This window comes from Capsicum annuum, chromosome 3 (assembly GCF_002878395.1).
Source record: "Capsicum annuum cultivar UCD-10X-F1 chromosome 3, UCD10Xv1.1, whole genome shotgun sequence".
NCBI lineage: Eukaryota > Viridiplantae > Streptophyta > Magnoliopsida > Solanales > Solanaceae > Capsicum > Capsicum annuum.
Genome location: NC_061113.1, coordinates 45,557,599 through 45,569,676, shown reverse-complemented (window position 1 = coordinate 45,569,676; position 12,078 = coordinate 45,557,599). Strand labels below are relative to the sequence as shown.

At 35.5% G+C, this 12,078-nt stretch overlaps 1 protein-coding gene across 1 annotated transcript; it reads left to right on the top strand.

Moving 5' to 3' along the window:
* The first annotated feature begins 7,585 nt into the window (after window positions 1-7,585).
* Window positions 7,586-11,323, top strand: LOC107863824 (rho-N domain-containing protein 1, chloroplastic). Its single transcript, XM_016709983.2, has 2 exons — window positions 7,586-7,857; window positions 10,069-11,323. The coding sequence occupies exons 1-2, from the start codon at window positions 7,797-7,799 to the stop codon at window positions 11,148-11,150; spliced, it is 1,143 nt and encodes a 380-aa protein (XP_016565469.2). The 5' UTR covers window positions 7,586-7,796; the 3' UTR covers window positions 11,151-11,323.
* Window positions 11,324-12,078: the final 755 nt, after the last annotated feature.

Here is a 12,078-nt window from a genome sequence, read left to right as displayed (position 1 = left end):
CAAAGGTAATCGACAAATTCATAATGGTTGTAAACCTTTCTTTCTATCCTCCAGTGATTAAGAATGGTAAAAAAATAATCAAAATAAGCCCCATCGAAGTAAAATCGGAGTGTGAAAAATAGAAAAATAGCCTAATTGGTCATGTATTGGGGGAAACTCCAAGCTTTAATGACATGTTGAAGTTTGTATATAGTGTTTGGATCTTTGTCGAAGCTCTGAGGGTTTATTTGCACGATGATGGTTACTTTGTGTTCCTTTTAGTAGTGCATCATATATGAACTTGATTATGCAGAAGTGACCTTAAACTTACAATAATCGACAAATGGTATTGATAAACTAGATTAGGGATTTTCAATTTTAACCTGAGATGCTTCATGTGGTACCAATTTGGGTTCTATTCCATAGATTACCGATTTACTACTGGGCTGAGGAAAATATGGATAAAATTACTAGCTCTATAAGAAATCTAATTTATGAAATAGATTAACAATAGAAATTGAGAGGATTTTCAATGCTTGAGTTTTGATCGAGGTGGACATAACTCAGGAGTGTTGGAGAAGCTCTATCTGGAGAAGCCCAATGACTCAATAATAATTTAGAGAGTTGAATATGAGTAGATACCACAAGTGTGTAAACTTGTTACCAGATAGGACATGAACAAAATAGCTGCAAGAAATAGCAGGGAAAAACACAAGTTACACCCAGCCAAAACATACTAAAATGATACCATGGGTGGCAAAGTGGCTACCCAAAGAACACCAGCATAAAGAGGCACGCACTAGTGCAACAATAAATTTTGAGAGGAACGAAGGTTGACTATAACTCTCAATTTCATGCACTGAGTCCTAGTCAATCAAAACAAAGGAACAAAAATATTGAACCTATGAAGATATAGTCAAATGCTAATGTACAATAAAAAGAGATGGGACAAATTACCAATTCAAACAAGGCTAAAGCATATAAATCAAATGCTCCTCCATGATAATCAGTTCATGGAACATCAAAGGTCTTAACAATCCTTTCATGACTTGATCACCTTCTTGCTCAAATATAAAGTAGACTTAATGGGGTGTTTAGAGACAAAGATTCGGGCTTATAATGCTAAGAAGATGAAAAAATCCTTAGGATCCAGATGGACTACTGTTGTGAAATATTCTACTCTTCTAGATGGTAGGATTTGGGTGGTATGTAATGATTTAAAAATGGAGGCTACTATTCTAAACACCACAACACAACTAGTACATTTCAAGATTAGGGATAAAGATTCTCTTTTCTCTTATGTGGTGACTTCTATCTATGGTTTCAATACGGATGCTGATAGCATGGGCTTATAGGATTATTTTAGAGTATTATCTACTAGTTTTCATGAGACTTGGCTAATAATTAAGGACTTTAATGTTGTACTTTCCCATGAAGACCAGGTAAATGGTAACCAGTGGAACCTCATGAGATAGTAGGTTTTCAAAATTATATAGAAGGCATTGATGTGGGGAAAATACTTAGAAGAGATAGGCAACTTAATTGGTGCAACATGAGATAGGGGTCTGGCAGAATTTACTCTTACATTTATTGGGCATTTGGTAATGTTGATTGGCTTATGAAATATCACTATGTTGAGGAAGATTTCTTAACATCTGAATATTTTCCCCACTCCCATATACTTCTTGACAAAATAACTTAGTACAACACACTTTGTAAGCTTTTTAGGCTTCTAAATGTGGTGATGCAACAACAATATTCAAATAGTACAGAATGTATAGAGAACTCAAGTTCTCGGATATGCCTTTTTTAGTGTATGGAAAAAGCTACAACAAGTTGCTAAGAAAGAAAGGCAAATCCAACAAGATTGCTCTACTATAGAAAAGAGGATTATGTTGTTCAAACTGAAATTGAAAGAAGTACATGAGGCAATATCTTTGGACTTATTTAATCACTGCCTGATTGATCATAAAATATAGTTATCCAAGATATTGAAAAATGGGAAGTAGTAAATGAGAGGGTGTTGAAGTAGAAATCTATACATAGATTAAATGTAGAGATAGAAACTCTAAATACTTCTTTGCTCACCTGAAAGCTAGACATGCTAGAAATGGAATCTATTCTATATACACATAGCAGGGTATTAAACTTACCGATCCTGATATTATTCAGTAGGAATTTATGTAATTTTTCCAAAAATTTTTGGGGCAGGCTGTTGATACATTACTATGCCTAAATGTATGTATGGATAGGGATGGGAACTGCTTGACTATTGCACAACAATAAAAATTATTATAGCCAGTCACAAAGAAAGATATTTTAAAGTCTTTAAAAGATCTGTCAGATGATAAAAGCCTAGATATTAATAGACACAATGCAAAAATTTTAAGTCAAATTGAGAGGTAGTAGGGGAGAAAGTCATAAAGGGTGTATTTTGATTTTTTGAAACTGGAAAGATGCCCAAAGATGTTAACACTACCACTATAACACTGATTCCTAAAGTAACTGCCCCTACTTATGTTAGAGAATATATACTAATATCCTGTCGCACTACACTATACAAACTGGTCGCCAAGATTTTAACCACAAAAATTAAAATTGTTATGGATCATATTGTGAGCTCTTATCAGGCAGTTATAGAAGGTAGGAACATTTTGGATAATGTATTGATTGCTCATGAATTGTTCAAAAACTATGTCTAAAAAGGCATCATCTCTCCTAGATGTATTATTAAAATGGATATAAGAAAGGACTATGATTTAGTATAAGACCCCGTAAAATTCTAAAGCTTAATACAGTCCTTTAAGTGTGTCAAGGGGGTCCTAGAATTAGAAAATTTTAGCTACATTTCAGACTTAGCTTAATTTTGGCCTTCAAAAGTTGGCAAATTCATTTCCCCACCTTAATGTCCTTTAATGGTCCATATTTGTATTGATTCATGATCAGGAAGGTCAATAGGTGTTCCCTGACAAGTTTTGGATTTTTTGAAAACTCATTTAGATCAAGATTAAAAGTCCAAAACAGTGGACCAACACGATCTTGGCGCGCTGCGTCACCAATCGTGTTGGTCACCAGTTGTGCAGACTGCCAGAGCCAAAACAACTGAGGCTCGACGCATTCATGGAGTGCTGTGTCGGGTATAGCATCGCAGCCCTCGACGCGCCGCATTGCTCATAGCGTCGGTGCCAAGTTATTTAGTCATTAAATGTCCTCATTTTAAGGGCAAAAGGGTAATTTTTCCAATCTTATATAAGGCTTAAACGCGGGATTAAGCCTCATTTACACCAAAATACACCCTTTTCTCTCAAAATCCTCTCAAGAACACATTAAGGTTTTCAATTAGGGATCTAAGTTCAAGCAAATTTCTCCGTAAATCATCAAGAATCTTCCATCTACGGTATGCATAGTATTCATTCATGGACTCCTTTCGTCCATGAAGCCCAAGAATTATGTTTTAAATTACGAATTGTGATGTTCATTCTATGAACTGAATTATGTTCATGTGTTGTTGTTGTATGAATTCCAAGATGGAACCTTTATTATGTCTTTATGAAATTACGCTAATATGTGGACTGAAATCATGAACCCATGCCTAAGCCTTAAATTATGCAATCTAAGTGTTTGATAAAATGCCTAGGAAAATAGAAATTATGCTTGATAGTTAAACTGTGACCCAAGTTATGAATGTACGTGTTCCCTTATGTTTAAAATGATTTCCATGAGGATTATTGTATAATACAATTGTGTGATGATATAATTATGATATTAAAATGATGAAGTTAAGATATGATCATGTGCATCTAAGATATATACAAGATTATGATAACCATGTGCTTCATGAAATATCCTCTACTGTCGTAGTATGAATTGTTGATGTTGGCCATGTATTCAAGAAAGTTATGCTTTGTCAGTTTTCTTCTATCGAGTCCTGGGGGTACTTGTACTCGAAAAATATAGTTGTGTACCTATAGCCAGTGCCATGTTTCACGATATGCTCAGTCAAGCCATTATCCATAAAACTCAGTCAGCCATGTGACTCAGGAAATCTCAGTATATTTAGAAATCTCAGTAGTACTCCGTTAGTCAACGGAACTCCATGAAATCAGTCTAGTCCAGTTCAGTTAATTATGTTCAGTGTCTATTCAGATGGGAGTAGGAATTAGCACCGAGCGAACCCAAAGATGGGAACTCGCCTGTTATATGAGGGTGTGATTCTTAGAAGCAATCCTTGTGTTCCAGAACTAAGCCAGCGTAGGTTGAGACATCATAGCCTGTTATATGAGGGTAGATGAGGTGGCTTAACCTGTTATATGAAGGTTCCCACCATTCTCACTAGAGTTACCTATTATGTGAGGGTTACTCATAGATTGTCCTTACCAGTAACGCGGTATTAACACCCTTCCAATTGGGGTTACAGATTGGACCCCAACTCAGCTATATTACGATTATTTAGGGCATGTTGGTTAGATAACTACTTCCCACATTTTTAGTTATACAATCAGGACTGTCAGATATAGTCATATAGTTTCAGTAAGAGAACTCAGATAATTCTTCAGAATTCAGGACTGTCAGATACAGTCAACTCAGAATAGTACAGAACTTAGCTAGTTCCATCAGAAACTAGACTGTTAGATACAGTCGCTCAGTATCAGTTATTTTAGTTATACAACTATTAGTATCTTATGTTATCAGCACTCAGGCTCAGTAATCATGTCGTCACGATCTCAGTTATAGTTATTACGTATTCATACATGCATTCTCACGTTCATGTTATCCAGCCAGTTAGTATAGTTCATGTATGTGAACCCTTTGCATTTAGCCTACCTCACATGCATACCAGTACATTCAATCGTACTAACGTATTTGCGCTATGGTGTTTTTATACCTTAGGTTCAGAAGCATGAGCTCCAGAGCATCAGTAGCATCTAGGTTTAGCAGTGAGTCTTCATCGTTCGAGGATGATATTATGAGTTATTTCATTAATTCAGTTTTAGCTTTCAGTAGATGGAGTTAGTTGGGGACATGTCCCATCAACTCCTTATTCAGACAGTTAGAGGCTTTTCAGACTAACATGTTTAGACAGTTATTTCAGTTGTTTTGGGTATTTCATACCCCCCCAGATGTTATATTTTAACAGATATTATGTTTCAATTTTGAACCTTACGGCCTTACAGTCTTTATTTTTGCATTTATATAGTATATTATGTAATGTCCAGGTACAGATATCAGTCATGGGTTAGCTTGTGGTCCTTCGGGGGCATGAGCACCGTGTAGCATTCTGGGTACCAGATTCAGGGCGTTACAATTGAATAGCCTTTCTTAAATATGGTGCTTCTGGAGTTTGGTTTTCCTGTATTACTTGTGAGTTAGTAATGGAGTATGTCACCACTATTTATTTTTTCCCATTAATCGATGGTGGCCTAACAATTATATTCCAGGAAAAAAAGTAGTTAAGGTAAGGAGATTCTTTTCCCTCTTACCTTGGAGTATATGCATAGAACACTTCAACAATTGAGACCATCCCTAGCTTAACTATCACCCTAGGTGTGATAAGTTGGGCATTACTCATATTTATTTTGCAGATGATATGTTGATGTGTTGTAGAGCTGATGAGGTGTCAATCAAGTTATTTTTTAATACCTTCCAACACTTTTTTGAGGTCTCTGGTTTGTATGCCAATATGAAAAAAAGCTGCATGTACATTGTAAGGGTTGGTGCACATTTTAAAAATTAGATGTAGGGAGACCTCAAGCTGACTAAAGAAGTACCCCTATTCAAGTACTTGGGTGTCCCTCTCTCTATAAAAAGCTTACCATAAGTCGGTGTTTACTTATTCTGGAGAAAATGATTTTTAGAGTCAAATGTTGGTCAACTAATCTAATGTCTTATCGTGGTAGATTACAACTTGTGAAGAGTGTACTCTTTGAAATGCAGATCTATTGGCCCAAATCTTTCTAATTCCTAGGAAAATTATTTCAATATTACTAATGTTTGCATAAATTTCTTGTGGACTAAGAGCAACCACTGATCAAGAAAAGCATTAGTAGTACGAACAATAATATACAAGCCCCGGTCAGCTAGAGGCCTAAATATAATTGATCTACTTACTTGGAACAAGATAGCAATCTACAAATAACTCTGGGAAGTGGAGCAAAGAAAATACAAGTTGTGGGTCATATGAGCACACTCATACTATATAAAGAATCAACACTTAAAAATAACTATGGCATCGAGAAGGGTTATTTAGCAATGACTCCACAATATTCGAAAGTTATATGGAATAGATTAATTATGCTGGCGGGGAAAATACCAAGACACTAGTTCATACTATGCATGAGAGATTAGACAATGTTGACATGCTCATAAAGTGGAATATTAATGTCTTATCTGATTGTGTTCTATACAAAAGACATGTTGAAGAGACTGTTGGACATCTATTCTTTGAATGCAACTATTAAAAATATATTTGGGGGTCATTATTGAAGTGGCTAGGATACAACATATCCATTGTAACTTGAAGCAAAGAAGTAGAATGTCTTATTAAATATATTAGGAACAACAGTCCTAGGGTGGCTATACTAAGTTTCTGTTTTACAGTACCAATCTATCAGGTATGGAATGAAAGGAATAGTAGAAGATTTCACCATGTAAAGGTTGAAAGCACCAGAAGAATTCGAGACATAATTCTACAGATACATATTGAAGGGCAACGCCATAGTAAATAGAATGTACTCTTGACTTGACTACAATAATACCCGGTCTAGCATAGATTGTTTGTATTATTTTTTTCAATTATTAGTTTATGATTGTACAAGTGGTTTATGAGACTTACCTCTAAGTCCAAATAGACCTAGCCGGTTTTGTAAGCGTTTATACTTGGTTGAATGAAATTTTGCTTTTAATCAAAATATTATTAAATTTAAGTCAATTAAAGATAATAATGGCTAACATAAGTAGTTATGAATGTGGAAAGATTGTACCTTAACTTTTATAACAAAGATCACAATATAACAAATTAATTATTATTTTTTTTTTAAAAAAACTTATTTATATAAGAGAATATCTGTTTGTGACATCAAAAGATTATTTTCTATAAGAGATAAAAATACAACAGTCGCATCTCTCGAGTTTTAGAAATACTATGCCATATTTTTGTTTATTTTATTATTAGGGGTTGTTTGATAGAGTATAAGAAAGTACAAAATATGATTTATTAGTAATGCTGAAATTAGTAATATTTAGATTCATTATGCTCTGGTTATTTCTATTTATTGTTTGGTTTGATGTACTAAAGTTCTGTCTTTAGCATACTTATCCATGTATTTATTACTAATACACTCTTATACATAGGCTGGAAATATATTCAATTTTCTAATATATCCTACCACATAACTCCTTAATGTATTACAAAATCAATATTCAATTTTCTAATATATCCTACCACATAACTCCTTAATGTATTACAAAATCAATGATGGATGAATATTACAAAATTAATTTTACACCTTTAAAGAAGAACACCCCCCCCCCCCCCCCGACCCAAAAAAAAAAAAAAGAAATAAATGAAGAGACCTAAAATTGTAAGAAGCCAAAAATATGAGTGGGTAAAGTAATACATTTCAAACCCAAAACGGGGCGCAATTGACTTAGATTTTGAAATTTCACACTTTCTTTTCTGACCCCACGAAATGGTCAATATATCAAAAAAATAAAACCCCCTTATCAGTGTGCAGGACATATAAAACGGCAACCAGAAGCTCGTACAGCGTCGAACTTCCAAAATGCAAAATATTGATTGACACTGAAAACTCTTTCCTATGTTTTCTCAAGTTCCTAAAATGTCAAGCGCTATTGATTTCACTCCCAAGAACCTTCCAGGTGATTTTTTTTGTGGCTGAGTTCTCTTTTTATTAGTTTAATTGTGCTGTTCGGGCCAACTTCTGTGCACACTATCTTATGCCCAAATTTCAACAAGAGACAGATAATACTATTGCACTATGATATTTTGATTGGGAAATGTAGGAATGTTTTCATTTTCTTAATGTTTCTATTTTCTCGATGTGCCTACAACGTGTTTGATGAAATGTCTGAGTTAAAAAGTTGCGGCCGCTTTAGTTACTCTGCTTCTTATTAACGGCATAGCTATGTGAGAATACTATCTAATAAGGGAAAACTTATTAATTACTGCAACCAAGAACTATGTTTCAATACAGAATTAGTTGAGGTCAGGGGTGAAGCTCATTGGCGGAGTCGGATTTTTTTTTTAATACCCGTGGTTTCTGGGTGAGCTTTGGTGCATCTCGACTAAATCCATGGGATACCTCCATCTCCCACCTCCCAGCATGAACAAATACCAGGTCACTCTGTCCACCAAGGCTAGGACAGATAGGCTAGGACAGATGGGAATCACCTAGGGTTCAAAATATAAAAAGGTAAACACTTGAAGACGCCAAGGGTTTTTTTAACATCTACTATACATACTACAACTACAATAACAACAACATACCCAACGTATTCCCACAACATGGGTTCTACTATATGTACTATAGGAATAAGTTTAACCTTGTATATACAGTGTACTTTTTCGTCAATCCCTTCTCGTCGCTTGGCTCTGCCTTGGCACAGCTGGGTAGGGCCAAGGGGGTTTATCAATGGAAAGTTATACTATTTATATATGGTTAAAATTATTTTGTATGTATATCTAGCAGATGTTGAACCCCCTTCGGCTTTATGTGTTTACTTCTTCATATTTTGAACTCCTCAGGGAAATTCCTGCTTCCTCAACTGGGTGAGGTCGGCTATTTGAATCCTTTGTATCCATTTTGCTCTAGTTGAACGCTTTCATTATGATAGTCAGTAATTTCTCATTTAGCAAAGAAGAATTTAATGATGTTTATTGTTGGTGCTATTGATAAATAAATAAAGTGAGAATTCGTTGCGGGTTCTAATGTCAAAACAGTTTATTTTTGACTGCATTTGATTTGGCTAAAGTGGTTGAGCTTTTCTTTGAATAGTTTAAGCAGTGGTTTCATTTACATTGTTCATAAAATATGGTTAAATGTGAATTTTTTTGTGGTGTTGTGGGGTTTTGAGGTGACAAATATGCAGAATTATTGGTATGTATCGCTACTTATTGGGTCTTCCATATCGGTTTTTCTTGAAGTAAAGTTTTTCCTTTCAAACCCCACAAGCTCCTATTAGTGGAACTTATATTTTCTTGAGATCCTTTTTAGTTTTCTGCTCTTCCAATTTTACTTGAAGTTCAGACATCAGCTTGGTCACACCAAAACATCAACAATGAGAACATACCCAGTCTTATCCCACAAGTGGGATCCGGGGAGTGTAGTGTGTATGCAGACCTAAGAAAACTCTCATAGGTTCCCTTGTCATGCCAAGAACTCTCCCAACTTCTTTATCTTCCCGCAAGGTGCTAACAATGGCACAAATCTTGTCTTGTTCACAATATATTTCTTTATGCTCCATTTTTTGTTGTCTGTTTGCGCTGTTTCTAGTAGCCTTTGCCCCTCTGTTTTTAGTGTAGATTTATGTGCATTGTTGGTGTCGATTGACATGATGACTTCAGGATTATTTTCATTGCAATCATCATTTTTGTTAATTTTTAATACTACTAATTCTTGGTAGTGACAACAGTATATATCATATTTAAAATGTAAATGCTTCTTGTGGAAGCAGGATTCATGATATTTTTTTACTTCTTATTTCTAGATAGCTGTAGGACATATCTGTAAGGCATAGAAAGGAATCTGAAATAACATTGTACAATTATCCCAAAGAATGCTTTTTAATCGGTAAATGGAAATGCTTACTTGGAAAAAGATGTCAATAAATCTGTTCTGATATTCACCATGCAGCTCTGATCCCATTCTTTAGTCACCCTTCCACATGGAGGACAAGATGTTTTTTAGCTTCAGCTGCAATGTGAATGCATCTGTCATGACCTACATGTTGATCATTTCCTTGACTATGAAATGGCCTCATAGAAACATTGTCTTATGCCTAAGTTAATTTTTTGTTATATATGTAAAATCGGCTATAACACTTTAGATATATGCTATTATTCTATTTCAGGGATTGGTTCCCCAGAAGGCAGATGTCTTCCCTGCTCAGGACTGTCAGGGAGGACAGTCACTTCTCATGGTGAATATCTGCACTTTTCCAAGGTCAAGATTTTGAACTTGAAATCTCCTTACAAGAGCACAACTTATATATGTAATGCTAGTAGCTTCAGCAATCATAAAAGAAATCCAGAATTTTCGAGGCAAAATAAGCATGGGTTCTCCAGGGGGAGGAACAGGCAAAATGAAGACAGAGATGGTTATGACAATATGGAAGAATCTGAAATGTTATCTTCGAGAAATGGGCCACTGCTTACTACATCAAACACTTCCAAATTCCAAGCTACAGCTACTCCAGGTCCAAGGGAAAAGGAGATTGTTGAACTATTTAGAAAGGTCCAGGCTCAGCTTCGGGAAAGAGCTGCGATCAAAGAGGAGAAAAAGTCTGATGAGTCGCAAGGAAAAGGTAAAGAGAGTGAAACAGTTGATTCCCTTCTCAAGCTTTTAAGAAAACACTCAGTTCAGAAAGGGAAGAAAACCGGTAACAGTAGAAGCAGCAACTTTGTCCTTGACCAGCCAGATAAAAGCAATGTATTCTCTGAAGAGAGAGCTGGCAATTTCACTGAGCTGAATAGCAATGTGAACCATGTGGCACAAGAAATTGGCAACCCAGCTGTTAACCGGCCGAAGTCAAACTTCCAACGTAGATCTCCAGTTCCGCGGATCAAATTTCAGCCTGTTTATCACGAGGGAGATACGGATAACCCTGTTGCATCTACTGCTACAGATGAGATGGAAAAGAACATATATCTGGACCCTGAACTTGGCCAAATTCCCAAAAGTGAGGTTGATTCTGACACTCATCCGATTTTCTCAGATAAGGATGTGTTTGATGAGATGGCTGATGATGATACTGCCAAAATGTATGAAAGTGTTGATGCTAGTGATGATGAAGAAAACCATGTTGGACATGACGAATTAGCTGAAATGAAGCTAACAGAACTGCGAGCAATTGCAAAGTCCCGTGGTTTGAGGGGATACTCCAAACTGAAAAAGCTAGAGCTCATTGAGTTGCTAAGTGCTGATCAAGTTTGATAGGGTTCACAACTAAAATGACGACATGATGTAGAATTTTGTTGCATATGATTCCTTTGTATTTTGCATAATGTTCAATTTACATAGTGCTCTTTCTCTTGATGGTAGTTTCTATGATTGAATTGGACAATTTTGTTTACTTCATCTACATAGCAATCTCTTGCCCTGTGATACATATTTGACTAACGTTTGAAATTCCTACGTGTGTATCACATTATTTATTATGTTCAGCATCCTTATTGGTGATTCTGAATCTCCGATAACTGTCAAGTAATCTTATCTTGAACTCTTTTAACTTCAGCAAGTCTGCTATTCAAATTAGAGAGACATCGTTGTGCGTGCAGTAGTGCAGGTAATTGCATACCATCTAATCGTACAAGTGAGCCTGTAGTTGTCTTGAATTTTCCATTCTGGAGATCTCGAGACTTGCTATGACCACAACTGTGCAACATAATGGGGTGTTGTTTCCTTCCCCTTTCTACTGGCAAACTCAGCTCAAACAAATTTATGTGCTGCTTGGTGTAGTTCGCTTCTCTCAAGCTTGATACAACTATTCCATCATCGCTATTGAGATCTGCTATAAGAAGATTCAACTCTCCGTATATGAATTGTTAATAAGGTTACTTGTGCTATCTTTAGTAGGTGTTTGGCCTTGAAAACTAAATATTTTTTGGGTTGGAGTTGGAGTTGTGTTTGACCATTTTTTTTGAATTTTTTTTTTAATTTTGGAAAAACTGTTTAAAATATAATTTTATACCTACAATTTTTAAATAATATCAAAATCACCAACTTAACTAATTTACCTATGAGATACAACTAAATGTGAGAGAAGAGAATAATTTTGAGAACATTCAGCTCTTATTCATAGTCAGTGAGTTCTTCATGAACCAAAGGACAAACTATTCATGATGAAGTTTCGAGTGTTATT

Bases quoted from the DNA above. Each gene is read 5' to 3' on its own strand.
- LOC107863824 (XM_016709983.2), top strand. From the start codon at position 7,797: ATGTTTTCTCAAGTTCCTAAAATGTCAAGCGCTATTGATTTCACTCCC. The intron at 7,858-10,068 runs GTGATTTTTTTT...ATTCTATTTCAG, and splicing joins CACTCCCAAGAACCTTCCAG to GGATTGGTTCCCCAGAAGGC.